Below are 18906 nucleotides of genomic sequence, written 5' to 3' on the forward strand. Positions count from 1 at the left end.
CTCTTTTAATATTTTCCTTCTAAAATTACCCTTCACAAAGCTAATGTCATTGCTAACGTGGCGCTAACATAGCACTATCACTTTGACTTAGGCTTAGCTTCTTCCATTGAATTTTCGAGTCAAGGCTTAGGTGTACTCATTTAATCCCTTTCATGAAGGTGATGTCATTACTGGCGTGACGCTATCATGACACTATCATTTTGACATGTTGATGTAACAATGTCACGTGACATGTCAATGAGGGCACCACATGTCACACAAGATCAAACCCAATACCACTTGTTCTAAGCCCTTACTTTATATATATATAATTTGAGGAAGAGAGATTCGAACTCTATTCTGTAATTAAGAAAATTATACATCAACCAATGAATCGAATGCTCAAATGCTCTAACCCCTTACTTTTGATTATTTATTGCTTTTGTTTCTTTTATTTCTTCTTTTTTTTTTTTCTTTTTTTCTCTCTCCTCTCACCTTCTCCCTTAAAGATCGACTGCCAGCATCGAATGTTGTCGCCAATTGCCGATTGAGGATCATCAATCACGATCATGGCATGACATGTCCAATGACTGTCAACTAACGTTCGATGATTGACTACTGGTGATAGGTGATTGATCCTTAAGGGAGAAAGTGAGAGCAGAGAGAAAGAAAAAAAAAAACAAAAGCAATAAATAAACAAAAATAAGAGTTTAGAGTAATTAGTAAAGAATTTGACGTGCTTGAATGGGACACGTTAATCTCATGTAAGTGTAATAAACGATGTCATGTCCACATCACATCAACAATGACAATTAATACCATAAGCAGTGTCATGTCAACAATGACACCAACTCTATAAAAAACAATTTTAATAAAAAAATGTTCAAAAATTTAAAGTGAAATAATTTTCAAAATTAAGATATTAATTATTACAATTTTAAATTGAAACACTAAAGTGATGAAAATGCATAAATTCAAAAATTGTTGAAGTATTTTGACCACATTTTAATCTAATGGAGGTAGCTACCTCAATGTGCAATTAAAAAATGCTTTTATATTTTAGATACCGTGTTTGTAAATTAGATACCAATTTAAATATTTTTTTCCCATTGTTTTAGGTACCATTTCCAAGAAAACAAGAAAAAATAACTATATATATAAACAACCAGAAGATGGACATAAAAAGAGTAAGAAACAAAATAGGAATATTTGGATTTCATTTAATTTCATGATCGAAGGAGGTGCATTGCATATCGTCTCAAGCTGGCTTGGCTTACGTCAAATGAGAGACACCCATCCTAAGAGACCCAACTGGCTAGGGAAAGAAAAGAAAAGAAAAGAATCAGACATGGTTTAAAGCACAAAATTGACCAACCACCATGTTATATGATGACCTCAGAGCTGATATACCAACTCAATCCGTGCCAATATCTAGTGATATTGTGATTCTCTTTACAATACCAAAGCCAAATAAGAGCAAGATATTACAGCATCGAGGACAAAAATATCGATACAATTTGTAATTACAACTCGCCATTTGCTGCCTGTAAAAATTATTAGAACACAAAAGCTAGCTACTCAACAAGTTAAGCAAGATACCCGGTCCTCAAATATGTACTAAACAATCTCAATAGCAAGGTTTCTTACTGAGCTGCACCGTAAGCAAACCATGCACCTTACTTGTTAAAGAATAAACCTCTCTTCTTCCCTTTCCTCCTCTCACCAGCCTGCAATAGCTAGTACGAGAAATCTCTTGTAAACATAAGGGTTTAGAATAATGCAAGAACTACAAAACTTTAACCAACAAAATCAATCAAAACACTAACTTCGCTCCCACAGTATTGCACATAAATGCTCAAAAATGAGTCACTCAGTTTTTATTATTATTTAATTGAAAGCTAATAAATATAAAAGTAAGTCCACAAGTAATAGGTCCCTATCTTTAACCACAACCAAACTTATGACCCATGTGCTGTGTGAAAACAAAAAGAAAAACCACTCATTCCTTTATAATTTGTGTAACAGATAGGTCAAAATTACTTCTTAGCAGAATTAAAACTCAAATCTGATTATAGATGCCAAGTCTCAGATTAAAATTCATGCAGGGGACCAAAAGATATTCACATAGTAAACTTGATTTAGACACAATACAAACACATGCTGGGATTGCAAAATATATCGCCATCATTTAAAAAAGTTAAAACAACAACAAAACTGCAAATAGCATGGAACTGGAAAAGTTTAAGTTAATGTAATCAGAGAGATAGTGCAAGGGTTTGAAGTCTCTTACAACTACTTTGGGTGTTAAGATGATAAATAAGATTTTAACCATTTGGTCAAAGCCTCATATGACTACTTTGGGAGTTAAAATCAATGATAAATAAGATTTTACTAGTCAAATTTGAGCAAAAAAAAAAAAAAGGGGGAAAGTATCATCCTTGGCCTGCAAAAACAATAATACATACAGGTCCAAAACAATGCAATTTGCAGGCGTGGGCTTAAGATGCTTTAAATCATCAATTTAAGAGCAGAATGACAGTCAACCACTCCAGAATGACACGGAGTATGACCAACGCAATGACCAAGAAATTTAGGATAGTAATAACAAGGCACTGTCAAGAACAGATGCATGCCACTAAAAGCAGAATGTAAGAAATTCTACTCATAGAAATTTTGAACAAACTCGAAAAACCATCCTTGGATCCCCAAGTAACTATCAATATTATTCTGTCTTTAAATATGAAAAAGACATCAGAAGCTTTTATCTAAAATTTAAACATCAAACCAGAAGCCAGTACATAAAAACTTGAGATGTTCACACTTGAAGGTCTGAAAGTAAATTTACAGATCCAGCATGCACACATAATTTGAAGCTCTTAATTAGTTTTTGTTTACAATGTGGGCGTGTGCATGTGAGCAAAAAAAAGACACAAGCTTCTAGTCTTTCACAGAAAAAAAATTGCATAGAAGTGAAAGAGTAAATACCCGTATGATGAATAATCTCAAGGTGAGCACAATTAAATCTCTTGAACTGCAAAAATGAAATGTCAATATAAACAATTAGCCCTCTGCACAACCACTGTGGGTGAAAAATGAATACAATATTTTTTTTATTAAAATATAGATGCAAAAAATCTTTAAAAACAAAATAAAATAGTTGTAATTTTGACAATGTTCTATTGGAAGAGATAAATGAGACAAATGTACGGACATAGAACACACAGGCAAGAGAAAAGCAGGAATAAATGAAGTTTAGATTGAAAAAAACAAAAGTCTAACTTAGAATTTAAATTGAGAAGACACCAAGTTGGCATGCACCAATTTCAAAGAACTGGCATTCTATATTAGAATAGAAGCAGAATCACAGCCCAAACAATATCCAGAAAGGTAGAAGACACCATAGGGGATTTTCATTTTGACAACGATAACAGAAATACACACCACTTTTGGCCATTGACCCCACCTTAATCTTATAATCTGAATAAGCATTCCAGAAGCAGGTTCCCAAGGGCTTTCAAAGGTGTGCCAAAGCTTGTTTCCCAAGCTTTAATTCAGCACATGTCTAACAATGAAGGACAGGAGATAAGAGCTTGAATAGTCATTACTACACAAATGAGTCTTTTGTAATCTATCTTTATAAATAAAAGTAGCTGCCTTTACTTTTCCGTGCTGTTTGCCTTTTAAAGGCATAAATAAATTGGTAGATTTTGGCTGAATATGGCCAGTTTACCTTTCTTTCAGTTATATATTGAACCTTTATATGTTTTTAGGCCTCCATTCAAGGCATGTTTATTGTTAGACATTTATAAGATAAATATTTGTGCCCTCAGAGTGCTAAAAAACCAATTACATCAATATTTTCTCATATTTAGTCGGAGTTCCAGCTTCAAAGACTTTCAGCAGATTGTCATTATAAGTTTTTTATGGAAATAACCTTAGGCATCACATCCATAAAAACTACGTGTGAATTTTAGACTTCTTATATTCTTTCTCTTGCTCTATAATTCAGAACAGTAACCAGCTCTGGTTTTTCCATAATCCTTAGAGAAAGGGTCTCATTTATTCCATTTTAACCTTGGATAAAGCCTTTTTTAAGCCATCACCAAGCCAGCATTACCTAACAATCTGATTTCAACCACAAAATCCCAATTGTATTCCACAATATGCTTTTCACAGCCCAATAAATGGTCTCCCTTTGAGATTTTCCTTGATCAGCTCATCAATTAAACCTTCCATTACAATATTCACACCATAAACTGTTGCATACATTTACCCTCTCAATATGATATTAGCCATTCGCATAGCCTCCAAGAACTCATAAACTAAACCTTCCATTACAATGTTCACACCATAAACTGTTGCATACTTTTACCCTCTCAATATGATATTAACCATTCCCATAGCCTCCAAGAAAACCTACCCACTACTGTTCTACCTCACTATTAATTTCAAATTGCCCAACTATCATCTCCCTTTCAATTTCACCTTCTTCCACTATGATCTTCCTCCCCTCCCCCTTTCAACCTATCCATAAGAACAGCAGACAGCTGAGGATTAGTCCACAATACAGCTAGTTAATAAAGCTATGCCATAGTCATCGATTCTGTTACTAATCAAAGTTTCTTTTTTTTTTTCCACGGAACAAGATAGAAATGACAGAGAGCTTCTCCACAACATTAAATAATTATATACATAATTATACATACAGAGATAGATGGAATAAGTGATCAGTTGCAGTGATTATTTAGTATCGTTCGGTACACATTTGGAGGGAAAAGTTGAGGGTTTTACTCAGTGAGCTCAGAAGTGAGAGAGAGCAATGGTAAACTTAACTCTCGCAGAAATAGGATTCTGCAAAAACTGTAGCTTTGATTTTGCATGCACGTGCACACACAGACAAACAAAGGGGTGGGAGGAAGAGACAGAGAACCCCCAGGGGAATAGCACCCATTTGCAACCTTTTATACTTTGAGGCAGCAGAGGAGTGAAGACTGGGACATTGGAACATACCATTGAGCCTATCACTGCAATCTGAGCCCTTAATGAATTGTGTATCAAAAGTTTACACTAAGTGTGTGCAAGTCTATACACAAATATTTTCCAGAATTATTAAAGTAGTTGGTCTTTGACTTGACTCTTGAATCTCAAGTTCTAAACATTAAGGTGTCCCCTTGGGATAAAATGTAAGTGCTTTGTTTGTCATTAGTAAAACAGTAATAATATGGTAAACCTTGGGAGGTGTTTCTCCAATGTACTATGCTTATGGTATGCAGACCTTTCTGTTATTTTCTTAATCAGCAATTCTTTATCTATTCACAGGAGATACTTCAAACTTACCAGCTAATATCTGTGGAGTTGCTGTCTACTCGTAATAAATGCTGAACACCATTTGGTCCAATAATTAAAAATTCTGTAGGCTCTCCGAATGTTACTTTAACCTAGAGAAAACAATGAACAATAAATAAATAAACAAAAAGCTACCAACATAAAAATTCAAGGATGTAAATTTGCAAAGTGCTCGTCATCACTAGTGCCATAGGAGAAAGTGTAATATATCAAAAGCAGCCAAGATCAACAAACTAAATTCAATTATTTCCATCAAAAGGCTATACTTGGACACAAAAATATTGAGGCAATTTTTTAACTGCACAACAGAATCACTGTTTCAATGGACAGGAAGCTCAATGTAACATTGTACATCATAAAGTGAACATCAATTAATAACACAGTTAGAAATTTTATCTTAGTCTATAATTTTTAGCTTGGCGTAATGATTGGATCCCTATCCTTAAAATAAAACAATATGATCAGTCGTGAGATTTGGTCTCCTACAAGGTCCCAACCTTCTGGAGCTACATTCTTTCATGAAATATCCTCAAAACTTGTTTAAGTCAGGTTGCTTTACTTTCAACATAATTACTTAAGAAGAGGCACTGGGGAAAGCCAGATATACTCTTTTTTTTTGTTTGTTTCATAAAGAGGAAAAAAGAAAAGCCATATTTTGGAACAGTGTACAATGAAGGTATTTTGAGGTCTGTGCTAATGTGCATTGGAATCGCAAATGAAATGTTCCTGTCCATGGTGCTCAGAGCAACTCCTTTTCTCTCCAACAGAGGACGAAAGTCTCTGGAGTTCTCTGCACCATGCACTTTGGGCATCAAAATCAATTGGAGCTATTCTAGGAAAAAAAAAAGACTATAGAGCATGATTCTTGTGCAAAAATGGATAACTAGGTGTGAAGCTTAGGGATCCATTCAAGGAACACTAGATGTGAACTTTGGAATTTTATTCTCCCCTCTTTTCATCATCCAATTTCCCTATTTTCCTCAAGCATTTCTATCAATTTAGATCTAAAATGGCCAAAAGTCTAAACCTCCTAGCTGTCCTACATCACTCCTACAGGATCTCAAAAGAATTAGCAAGTCAAGAATTATACCTGTGTGGTTGGAGAGAACTTTTCAGTGACTACAAGACCATTGGGTGCACCACACTTGATACTGTAACCTTCCCTCTTAATGGCCAACATAGCTGGTTCCCATATATCAAGATATCCTGTCTGTAATATAAATGAGTTAACAGTACTCTTAACTGTGAGTTAGCAATTTTAAGAAACATTAATGGCCTAAACATATTATTCTGATAAGCACTAGATAACCAAATGGAACCCTTATCACACGATGGGGCAGTATATACAACCATACAAACGCAGAAGTCATACCGAGAATGAAACTTTGTATGAAGCATGACCACTATAAAGATTCTTCTCTAGATGGCTTTGCATCTCCGAATCTGTTAAAAGTAAAGGGAAACACAGGGAAAGAGAAAAGGTATGTAACATCTAATGAATTTTCAATATGTGGTGCTAGAAAATAAGAAAACAAGTAACAAGAGATGACAGCGATTATAACAATTTCCAAACAATAAAAGGGACAGAAATTGTTCAAGCACAAAGCAAACATGAACTTAATCTGGTTAGAAGAGTCTATCTAACTATAGTAGATATTGTTGCTCTTTTCTCCCTTACGAGAAAAAAACCAATATAGTGGGGATACAAGTTGAGATCCCCTCCATCAATTTTTTGTCATTAATTTCCATTACACTCATTATCACCATCAATATGTGTGGGATTTTGTCATTAATTATGGATCCCTCACATGCCAATGGGGATGATGGATGTATTGGAAAGTATGGGACAAAAAAGAAATGGGGGAGAGAGCCAGACCTGTGTAAATCTTGATATCAACCAACTGTCAATCTGACAAAAGGCTTGACTTTTCTGTCTTTGTCAATTTAGCTCTCCTTATTAGTCAAAGTACAGTACATAACAATAATAAATACCCAATTACAATCAACTGGAGTTTACTAAATTTTTCTCTGATTGCAAAAAATCTTACTTCCAAACATTACAAACAAAAGGTGTGCTAGAGAAACATGAAGTATGAATACCACTCACCACATGTAATCTTCTTGTGCTCATTGGCAAATACCTTCACCAGCTCTCCCTATATTCACAAAGAAAACAAGTTTTTAAATTTGGCAGCAATAACAAGCAGATATTGTCCCTAGTGCAAAGCAGATGGAGCCTTGTGCATATTTGACAACTATAGAGTGCAATATACCCAAAATAGAATGACTGAAAATTTTACAACAAACAACCACTGTGCTCAACATTATTGATGCCAATCACCCTTCAATCAGATAGCACCTCTTGACGTCATATAAGCATGGGGAACTTTAGGGTCCAGCATTCAGAACAAGATAAATGGTGGGGGGAAAAGTCCTATAAGGCAAGGAACGAAAAATGCACATACAAGAATGGAAAGATTTCTTACAAGATAGAAATCAAGTGATGATATAACCAAGTCTCACATAAAGCATCCAATTGCCAATACAATATGGTCCCTTTAACTCCATTTCAGTATTCACATTTGAAATGCACAAAGTTTAAGAAGTGTTGACTTTGGATTTTTTTTTTCATGGTACATATAATCTCAGGCTGCACAATAGGAAGTAGCCCTCCCCCATCCCATAATACACCCCTCCCTTCCCAATAATCAAAACCGAGAGCCCCAAGTTGAAGTCTCAGGTCCTTAACCGCTAATGTTTCCCCGTAAGGACATCAGTGTTGTCTTTGATAATCGTACACGTTTTCAATTGGTCATTTGCCCTAGTAGAGATTATGGCCTTGCTCTTAGTTTCCAGTTTCTTTTAGATAGTCCTTATGATTAAATTGGTTGCACTACGAATTCTTGCGTGTGTGTGTTTTTCAGGTAGTTGCTTTTACAATAGTTTTCAATTGAACTTTGATTTTGTGGTGTTTTGCTTCAGCTTTGCTTGGACTCGGCTATTGTTTGTTGTGCTTGATTGGCATCCGAGATGGGCATTTGTGGGGGAGGCAATCCAATGTCAGAAAATTTGCTACAATGTTCAGGTTCGAGGAATTTAGAATTTTTAGGCAAGGTGGAGATTAGTTGAGATGTGGCTTTAACATTCAAGCTAATGACTTACAGCTAGCTCACGCCATCATTTCTTTTTCTCCTTGTTTTGCCCCTTGCTTTCATTTGCCTTTGTTTCTTGCCTCATTAAATGTAATGAGTAACGTGAAAAATGTTGGTTACATAAGTGGCTTTTGAGAGAAAAATTCAAGAGTCCTCTGTGATAGTGAGTGGCAAGAAAGATAAAAACATAAGAGGGCATTTTTGGTGTATTTTGTGGCTTAAGGTTTAGTGAGTTTAGAGCTACAACAATTGTACTCTCCATCTTTCTTGTTTTCTAGTTAATTTCTCCTCGTCTCTGTGTGTGGATGTGGCTTTCTAGTTGAAGCACATAAAATCATTGTGTTTCGTGTTTTTTGTGATTTTGTTTCAACTAAAATACTTGAGAAGCCCCTGTACTACTCAAAAAATCTAAACCAACTCCTATCTATTTATCAAGCTGAGCTAAGCCCTCATTGTGTTACTCCTCCCAATTGACTCCTTAATTGAATGGAATTTAGTCACATGACCCAGGTGATCATGATGACTGTTAAAGCCCAAGACACTAAGGCATTTAAATGGACAGCTGGCATGTTGCTGTAGCATTTAGTTGGACAACAGGCACAGTAACACGGCATTTAATCAAGATGTGCTAGAAATGTTTTCTTTTCCCCTTTCTTTTCTATTCTCACTTTTCTCCGATCAGATGGTATCACCAAATTTCCAAATCGACATCTCTGAACATCAAATATAGCTATCCAGTGTCGGTATGGATGTCAATACCAACACCCAAAAGCTAGATTCAACAACCAACAGCACCAAATCTTGACGTAGTGCTCGAAACCAAATTGTAAGCAAGACAATATGCGGTTTCCAATATCCAAAATGGCCAGATCTGCATTGTAAGGCTCCGATCTGTAACCTCTATCAAATCTACCACCTTTTGACACTGAAAATCTTGCCAAACGCTTAATCATGCACAGTTTTCTTAGTGCCTTGACCCCATGTCCAGAAGCAATTTTTCAGCCTAAGTTTGGTCCCCAAACCCAAACCCATTTTTCAACCATATACAATTCAAATCCAAAAACAAGAAGGATAAAGGGAAGGAGGAGAAAGGGAGGAATAGAAGATACTAGGGAAAAAAATAAAAGACTAATATTATGATTGATTTTTAAAATAAATAAATCTATTTTATTGTTATTTTCGCTATATTTGTGGAATATAAAAATTACTTATTGTTATATTTATAATATTATAAATATAATTTAATATTATTTTCTTATAACTATTAATTTTCATTGTGTGAAAACATTATTTATTTTTTTGCCACAGTGCTATATATGCACCATGACTGGTTTAGCAAGATGCTTATACGGCAAAGATATGTGAACCATGTGATTTCCATCCAATAAGGCTCAGTTAGGAAAAAAAAATAACACCATAAAGGCTCAATTCAACCAATAGTTGGATAGGGGTTCGTTCAGATATTTATTCAAACAGCATAAGAGCTTTTCAAGTTTTTTTTTTTTTGTTTCCTATTTTCTTATTGTTGTTGTTTGCTTCCATATCAATTATAATTGGGATTCTACCACAACAAGTATCACTAAAATTACATCAAAACAAACCCACTATCCCAAAAAAAACATAGTAGAATGAAGCAATTATCTAATACGAAGCTATGACTTACGCACATGCACAAAATACATAAAAGAAAATATGAAGACTTAATAATGCAAACTAGCAATTACAAGGATCAACATGTTTGTCTATTGTTAAATATGTCTTCCCTGGTAAATATTTCAATAAGTGGACTCATTGCCAAAAACCTTTTTTTTTTCTCTTTTGACAACCTAAACTCACCTTGTAATTGATATCTTCTAATTATCAAGACTCGCCTTCTACCAAATTCATAGGCAAAGAAGATAAAGCAAGAACAACAAACTACACATGAATGCACAAGGAACCAATCATGGGAAATGGCATTTAAGTAAAGTCGATACCTTGCGTTTTCTGTTATCTAGAGGCTGGACTTCAATAGCAAGGTATGTATCAACATCATCAGCAGTAACAAGATAGTTTGGTTGCTTTGCTCCTGTTATTCAAAAATCTTTTAGAAACATATTTGATGAAAAACAGGGTAGACAGAGAGAAGTTAGAGAACCTCAAGAAGATGAAGAAAAAGACACTACCATCAATATAATTAACAGATCCATCTTCCTTGTGGCGCACCCACTGCCATTGCAAGCACATTACAGCATCATATATTCATACTTTGGCATCAAGAGAAATGCTATCTAATACAAGGCATCCTCAAATACATCCTAGACATAACTATACTTAAAATCCTAAATGTTTAAAATAGAGGGGGGGAAATCCTAAAAGAGCACCTCGAAGTTACAGCTGGTAGTTCCATTAATAGAATATCCACATGCCTGGAGTTCCCTTCCTGGATAAGCTTCACCTGAAATTTGGAGGCCCTCTATAGCTGGCAGGGGGTCATCCTCTGCAGCTGCACAAAGCAATACACAATTTAAGATAGTCCACAGTTATGCTTATAACCAACAAAGCACAGTAACATCTTACCCTCAGAAAAAGAAGATGAGGGCTCTTCAAGAACTGGTGGCAGATAAGGAGGATACGAGGAACTGGGATCATCAAGTGTAGTTGCATAAGGAGAGTTTCCTGAACCCCAATTGGAGGGAGTTTCTCTTTCAATCTGGTGTCCCTCAGTATCAGGATCATCCATCTCACTATTGCTGACAGGGTCACGAAATGTAACTTGTTTATTAATAGTTTCTTCACCATATTGCATAGTATGCATGTCACCACGAGAAACTGCAAGCTGTGTTGGTATCTCATTGGCAGTAGAAGTCCTGGCAATTATTAAAATCAACACTTTTTTAAGTTCACCATATTTGAATACTGCCATGCCCTTGTCAAATAAAAATGCGCAGCATCTGTCCTTACAGAAAATTCTGTATATCTTTCATCAAACAAAACCTATACGAGATTGTATGTAAAAATACTAAGGAAAAACAAGTATTAAGATTCCTATATAAAATATGAAACAACATTATAGGACAAAATACTCACAAGTAATATTTAAAATAAAGCACAAATCAAATTGAGAAAAATTTATTATAGAATGAATTCTTGCATATAAAAATATGCTGCAGAAGCTATTATTTCACCTTCAAGTCATAGAAAGTACCAAAAGGCAGGAAGACTTCATATAGCTTTTAGCAATCTAAAAAGTAATTGAAGCTTAAAAAATTAAGGTTAGTACCCAGAAAAAAAATAGGAAATGTCTGTTAGTTACGTTAATATGATTGAGGACATCTATCAATGAACAACTCCAGAGTGAGACCTACTAAAGTTGCCAAGTTATTCATATCAAGATCCATTTTAGAGTCATAGCCTTTTTACTTCAATTATGAGTGAACTAAATAGGCATATTCAAGACTAATTCAAAGACAGGCCAATTGAGGATGATATGTTATTTGCAGATGAAACAACCAAGGAGGTTATTCACAACTGGAACTAGGTAAAAGTATAATAAAGCCAAGGATTTTAGGTTGAACAATATCAAACATGTGAAACATAATTTTGATAGACCTATTATTGATATGTACCCAAAAAATATAAGATCCATATGCAAATAAAAATAAAAACAAAGCGAAAAATGTTAGTACAAAATAACTAAGCATGACAAGTCTCGGCATCTTGGATTTATAATCAACAAAGATAGCAAGATCGACTGATATTCATGAGATCAGAATGTTGATCAGAACAAGAAATGCAGCTGATATACCTTCTTAGAGTTAAACAATATGACAAATGAGCTATGACAACTATAAGAATACAAAGACATGTATTCCACAATTCAAGAAATAACTAAGACTATGTTTGGTAAGAGGGAAAGAAGAAGGAAGAAAAGGGAGTGGAAGGAAAATAGTGTTTCTTTCCTTCCTTTCCTTCATTTGGTAGTAGGGAAATAAGAAGGGGAAAAGAAAATGGAAGGATTTGCACCTTTTCCCTTCCCTACAAATATAATTCTTCCAAAAATCAGAGGAAAATACTCTTTCTACTTAAGTTAATCATTATATTTACCATTTTAGCCCCAACCTCTTTCTTTCCCTTTATTCTCCATCCTTCATACCAAACACAAGGAAAAACAACTTCCCTTCCTCTCCTTCCATATTTTCTTTCCTCACCTTTTTCCTTTCCCTCTATTTTCCCTCCTATCAAACATAGTGTAAATAAAAAAAATTCCTATTTAAGGGCGTGGTGGCACTAAGAAGAGCATAATTGGATTAAAAGCCGTAATCATTAAACAGGAGAAATGTAAGATTTTACATGCACCAACAAGTTTACCATTACAAGACTAAAAGTAGAACTAAAGCATACAAGTAAAACACAAAGATTTAATTTCTAAGTATGCTAAATGACTTTGGCCTGGAATAAGGTGAAAAGTAGCATGTTTTCACAACCAACACCTCAAAAGATACTGCAACCCTTTACAGGTCCTTACCATACCAGATTCCTTCCTTTTTGTTCCCCTTCTAACCTCTCATATGCTGACCAATACCCCTATGCCAAAAGCACATAGGAACCAGCATAAAACTCGCCAATATATAGATATATAAATGAGAGAGATTACAAGCAATGAATCCACTCCATACTGAAACTATCTTCTGTTCTCAAACAACTCTACAGGGCTTCTTGAACAGAACACAATTCATTGTTATCATTTCTGGTCATACTATCTTCTTCATGATTTAAAATGTATGGGAGTCGTGGTCTTGGGGAGGGTGAAGGGGACAACATTGAATCTTGGAAGTTCAGATTATTTTTTCGTTTTCTCCAGATACAAGTTATATAGTATTACGTTTTAGGCAAGCAAAATAATAGCACAACATTTCCACAGGACAGCATTGCAGAAGCAAGTCTAACAATTATTACAAACACTGAATCCAGTTCATCCTCTTCCAAAAACTCTATACTGCGGCTTCTTGAAAGAAGAGTACTTGTTATGAACAGAAAACAATTCATTATTTTCACTTCTGGTCACCATATCTTCTCCTTTATCTAAAAAATGAGAGGAGAAACAAAAATTCTCAAATTTTGGACACAGGATTTTTTTCCTCCATTTTCTCCAGATACAAATCCTATACTCAAGTTTTAGGCAAGGAGTTACATTATGGTACAGCATTCCAAAAGAAGAGCAACTGCAGAAGAGAAAGTATACCAATATGGCTAACAAGTTGGCAGATTATCATATGAGGCAGTATGATGTCACAATGGAAGGTTCATATTGGCTCATCATGAAAATCTAGCTTTCAAATGATTCATGCACACAAGGCAACAAAAAGAAAACAATGAAAACAGAACCCACCAACAAATGCAGATGGTTGTAATTTGTACATTCAGTTCACAGTAGCAGTCTCCATTTGACCAGGCTCACCTGCTTGCTATAGGTGAATACCTCCCCAAATCATCGGGTTCCAAATTTTTTGAAGCAATACCACCACCCAAACCACCTTGGTGCTGATCCGGAAGATCCCAATTGGAGTCTGTTTGAGCATCAGAAGTTACCTGCGTCTTTCCCTGAGAATATGCCTGCTGAGGCACCAATTCTAGGGCATTTTTGCTCTGAAAGAAAATATAAGAATTTAAGAAAATCATATGGCATACAAGTACACATCAAAAGAAGATATTATGAGCATACTGAAGTTCTCAATGTTGCACCAAGGGAATGAGATGGAGACTGTGGGGCAAAATTGGAATGATTGACATCCATCCGCCAAGGTGCCAATTGATACTGTGACTCCTTTAGCTTTGACTAAGGCCAGGAAAAGAAATAATCAACATGATTAAGTAGATGATGATATATTATGCGGGATATATCAAACTATAATTAACCCAGGCTAGCTACATCAAAACTATCAAAACAGAAAAAGAAAGATATCTCCAGCTTTTATAAACAATAACATTTCCACATAACATACCTCAGTAATAATAAGCTTCTCCTGCAGATGTTTAAATAGAACCTGCAAAAGTCAAGTAGTAACTTTCATGCTTCTCATTTCAAGAAAAAAAGCAGATACATTTGACTTATTCAAAATAATTTCTCGTTCTTCTGTTTGTGTCCTTACTTATCTAATATATGACATTTTTAAGACAAGCTCTCAGCAGAGATGTCAAGGTTAAAAGCAGATAGAAGCTAGGAACATGATGTACTTTGCTAAGAGTAATGCTAATAAACTTTAGAATGATAATTTTGGTATGATCATTACAATGTCCCTTCAATTAGAAGAATGAAAAGAACACACACATAAAAGCCAGTTTTGAAAAGGAGAATATAAAATGAATGTAGGAAAAGTAAAAACATCTCCCATTTGTCTTCTTGATTCCAATGCCAATAGAACTCCTAAGACATGCATATATACATGATAATTTTTTGAATAGAATTTCTAACACTCCTATCCTTTATCTTTCTATATTATCGTATTCATAAAAAATTAGCCTAACTACTGTCAAGATGACCCAATCAAACACAAACCCTCATCAGATTCACAGATTTGATAGAACAGGGACATCAGTGACACTAGTTCTATGGAGAGATAGGTGCTCATACCAATGATGACCATTTCAATATCTAAGCATGGAACATCTGCCCCAGTGAATAGCATTAAAGTATGTAACTCGTACTATGATATTATTGATAGGATTGAATATAACACTTTCATTTGAATTAAAGAAAAATATCATATCAATATACACAGAAAACAGAGTTCACCCAGTTTTCTTGCAAGTTGATATGGGTTTTGCATAAAAACAGATTCTAAGAATATAACAGCATTCAGCATTTCATCGACACAATTGGGAAGCTACTGACCTTGACATTGCTTACAATGGACTGAGCATCAGGTACCGGTGGGTGCAGGGAATACTCTGCCAGAAGAGGAAGCAAAGATGACACAAAAGTTGTTCGTTCTTGCTGAGCAGCCTGAAAAAACAACCACATGTAGAGCATTGAAATGTAAATGAATTTTGAAAACAGAGGTAATCATGGCCATTGCAACAATATACAATACTACGATATATGGCACGAAAACCAAATAAGTTCATAATGACAAAGAAGATTTTCAAGCATGAAAAGGAGTGTGATGAAAAAAAATAATTTCACATGTGAAATAGTTTGAGCATTAATGGTCAGAAGTTTTAACACGAAGGAAACAACACGCCTAATATCCAAATAGAATACAGGCACATAGCATCCAATAGAAACGGAAAGAGCAAGAATCAATGAAATGTGAAAAGGAAAACAAAAACCTATTAATTCTCAACGTGAAAGATAAATAACACTAGGAAATGAATATACCTGTAATTGATATGTGAGACGAATATTTTCCTCAATTATGTCTTGCCTATAAGAGAGAGCTTTTGATGCAGCATCAACAAGGTCCTGTTGTTGTTGATCAAAAGCCTGGTGGCAACAACTCATAAGAGATTTTATTAATTATATTTCCATTCCAAACAAGGAAGTCGAATAAGAAAAAAGAGAACGAGACAGTGAGCAAATGGTAGGAAAGCTAGGCTAGTGCCTACCAGACGCATATAGGCAATGCGCTTTTCAAGAACATATTTTTCGTTGCGAATTTGTGCTTCCTGCAAGTAACCATGAATTATTAGAAATTCAAAATTAACACATACTGAATGAAGACAGAAAGGAAAAAAGAAGCAAGACATAACCTTGACAGAAAATTCAGCAAGCTGTTTGCGCAACTGCAAAATCTCTTCTTCATGTTCCCGAACCTTGAGGGCAACATCCTGGAGAAAAATAGGAGTTATTTAGTCCACAGGTTTAAAAAAAAAAATCCAAGGCATAGTCAAAAGGGCATGAATGAACCTGTTTCCATAGAGAATTCGAACTATTTCCTTGAGGCATTGGCATGAGACCCTGTGGCAATCGAGAATCATATTCTCCTTCTAATTGATACCTACCATATTAAAACAAGTGAATCAGAAAATTGTATGTTTTCTATTTATACAATGTCAAAGTTATTTAGGCTGAATAATGCAATGCAAAGAAGCAGAACCTGGTAGGTGAAAAAGAGGTAGCTGTGGACGGCGAAGAGAAATGAGAAGGAGCAGCGCCAGCGTTATTGACAGAAGCAGCAACAGCAGCAGGAAGTGTATTCAAAGTGCCATTTAAACTGGAATTGGTAGCTCCGTTAGCAGAAGCATTTGGATTACTGCCACTTTCCACTCTCTGTGTCTCCATTAAAATATAAAACACAAATAAATTCGAGCAGAAATAAAGCATAACGATAATATAGAGCTTGATTAAATAGTAGAAAGAAAGAAAGCAGAAAAAAAAAGGTTAAAATTTCCCTACATATTGTTCGAGTTGCTCAATTTTCTTCTGCAGTTCGGACCTCAATCGACTGTTCTCTTCCGCCTGACAAGATGCCAAAAAAAAAAAGAAATTATTTATTAGTATTAAAAGGAAGATCAATAAGGAAAAAAAAAAAGCTAAAAATAGCAAGAAAGAAAGAAGACCTGTTGTTTAATGGTGGCTTCAGCGGCCTCAACAGCTTTCATGACCTGAAACAAGCTATCGTCGTTGGAGGGTTCTTTGTTGTCCTTGTCGTTGAGGGCCAATCCCGATAATTTTTCAGCCAATTTCCCATCGTGACCGTTCTCCATGCTTTGCCTGATTTCTCTTGTTTCTTTTGGTTTCCCTGATTGATAATCAAAAATCTCAAATCGAATCTCGATGGGATGCAAAATTTTCCGCCCAAAAACCCTAATTTAATCTCCAAAATTTTAAAAAAATAAATCAAAAATTAAGAAATGGAAATGAGTGCGGGTGGGGGAAAGGGGGGTGGGGAGGGAGGGGAGAGAGTGTGCGTGTTAACTAAGGCATTAGAGAACTGGCAAAGATTCACCAATAATAATTACCTTACATTTTGTATTATTATTACAATATTACAAATAATATAAACAAACAGTAGCACAATAATTACAAAAGCCTATATACAATACAGTGCTAGTGGGGCTGACTTTTTCTTCCTCTCGACGCCTTCTCCCTGCCTTCCCCTCACCTACTTTTTTTGTTCTTTTTTTTCACTTTTTATTATCAACAAATATTACAAAAATCATTTTTCATTTTAATAAAAAATTAATTTCATAATATCCTGTCAAAAGCCACCGTCTTTAACAGCAATACACATTTTTAAATTTAATAATCAATTTTTAAGAATATATATTCATTGTGAATGTACATACATATCTATCGTATTTCATGGTATCTAATATATCTTTTTATATCTAATTCACTTTTTTATATCTAATATATATATTTATGTTAATACATTCTTATTTTCTGAATCTATTCAATATACATTTTTATTTACTCAGTTCATCTTTTTATTTATATAAATTCATTTCCCTTCCATTTATGTAAGTCTATAAATAAAAGCATTATAGTTGATCGTATACACATTTAAAAAGTAAATAACAATAAAAGATGCTCTTACTTCTCTATAATATTTTTCTTTTGAAGTTATATTTTTCAACATATTATCCACACGAGATTTTAATTTCTAAATTTTGATATTGTTTAATTTTCATCATCATCTCAAAGTTAAAAGGTTATATTCTTTCAAATAATTTTCCTTTTAAATTCAATTGCCGCTTTATTACTTTACTCATATTTTCAATATATGATTAGTCAATTTCTTATTTTAAATTTTATTATCAATCAAATTTTATTTTTGCTTGTCAATAACAATATATTTTTTATATATTAATAACTTTCACCATGTCAATCTTATGAAGCTTGAATTTATGGCTCTTAATATCGCTGGCAAGAATTATTTATTTGGATTCTAGATATTGAAATTCAATTAGATGTTATGCGTTTTGAAAACACAATCAAGGAGGCAAATGAATCAATCAGGATAAGATAAAAGTAATGATTTTCTTTCATCACCATCTCCATGAAATATTAAAAATTGAATATTTCACAGTAAAAGATCTTATTAATCTTTGATAAAGTCTAAAAGATAGATACAATCATCAAAAAACAATAATTCTTCTAAAAGCTCGTTATAATTGGATGCATTTACAATTGCAAGATTTAAAATTCGTAAGTGAGTATAACTTAGCAAAATTTATAATTAGTTCTCAATTAAAATTGTGTGAAGAAACATTCAAAAAAAATTGTGTGAGGAAAATATTACTAATGAAGATATTTTTTACGCTTTAAATGTGCTCCTACAACAGCAATACTATGAAAATGGCTTTAAGAAATATTCTGAACTGATTTCATGTCTTCTCGTAACTAAGCAAAATAATGAGCTACTTATGAAAAATCATAAATCTTATCCAACTAGTTATGTTCTATGTCCTTAAGTGAATGCGACATCATTTTATAATTATGACT

General features: G+C 34.3%; 1 protein-coding gene across 3 annotated transcripts; it reads right to left on the reverse strand.

Moving 5' to 3' along the window:
* Positions 1177-17315, reverse strand: LOC18611988. 3 transcript variants are annotated; one of them, XM_007048531.2, is made up of 21 exons: positions 17019-17315; positions 16855-16917; positions 16556-16728; positions 16366-16456; positions 16209-16286; positions 16065-16124; positions 15838-15942; positions 15352-15462; positions 14462-14503; positions 14182-14295; positions 13918-14105; positions 11037-11326; positions 10841-10962; positions 10643-10685; positions 10454-10545; positions 7433-7481; positions 6698-6768; positions 6416-6535; positions 5317-5417; positions 2965-3010; positions 1177-1715 (listed from the first exon to the last, which is right to left on the reverse strand). In XM_007048531.2, the coding sequence occupies exons 1-21, from the start codon at positions 17163-17165 to the stop codon at positions 1656-1658; spliced, it is 2166 nt and encodes a 721-aa protein (XP_007048593.2). In that variant the 5' UTR covers positions 17166-17315; the 3' UTR covers positions 1177-1655. The 3 variants fall into 3 exon arrangements, with proteins under 3 accessions (XP_007048593.2, XP_017985421.1, XP_017985422.1); XM_018129932.1 differs by having other exon boundaries at positions 1194-1706; XM_018129933.1 differs by lacking the exons at positions 1177-1715; positions 2965-3010 and adding an exon at positions 4193-4503.

Source organism: Theobroma cacao, chromosome 1, assembly GCF_000208745.1.
Source record: "Theobroma cacao cultivar B97-61/B2 chromosome 1, Criollo_cocoa_genome_V2, whole genome shotgun sequence".
Classification (NCBI taxonomy): domain Eukaryota; kingdom Viridiplantae; phylum Streptophyta; class Magnoliopsida; order Malvales; family Malvaceae; genus Theobroma; species Theobroma cacao.

Excerpts from the sequence above, each read along its gene's own strand:
- LOC18611988 (XM_007048531.2), bottom strand. The coding sequence starts at position 17,165 with ATGGAGAACGGTCACGATGGGAAATTGGCTGAAAAATTATCGGGATTG. Across the intron at positions 16,729-16,854 it reads TTGAGCAACTCGAACAATAT|AGAGTGGAAAGTGGCAGTAA; the intron begins GTAGGGAAATTT and ends ATGGAGACACAG. Across the intron at positions 10,546-10,642 it reads ATCTGTTAATTATATTGATG|GAGCAAAGCAACCAAACTAT; the intron begins GTAGTGTCTTTT and ends TTTGAATAACAG.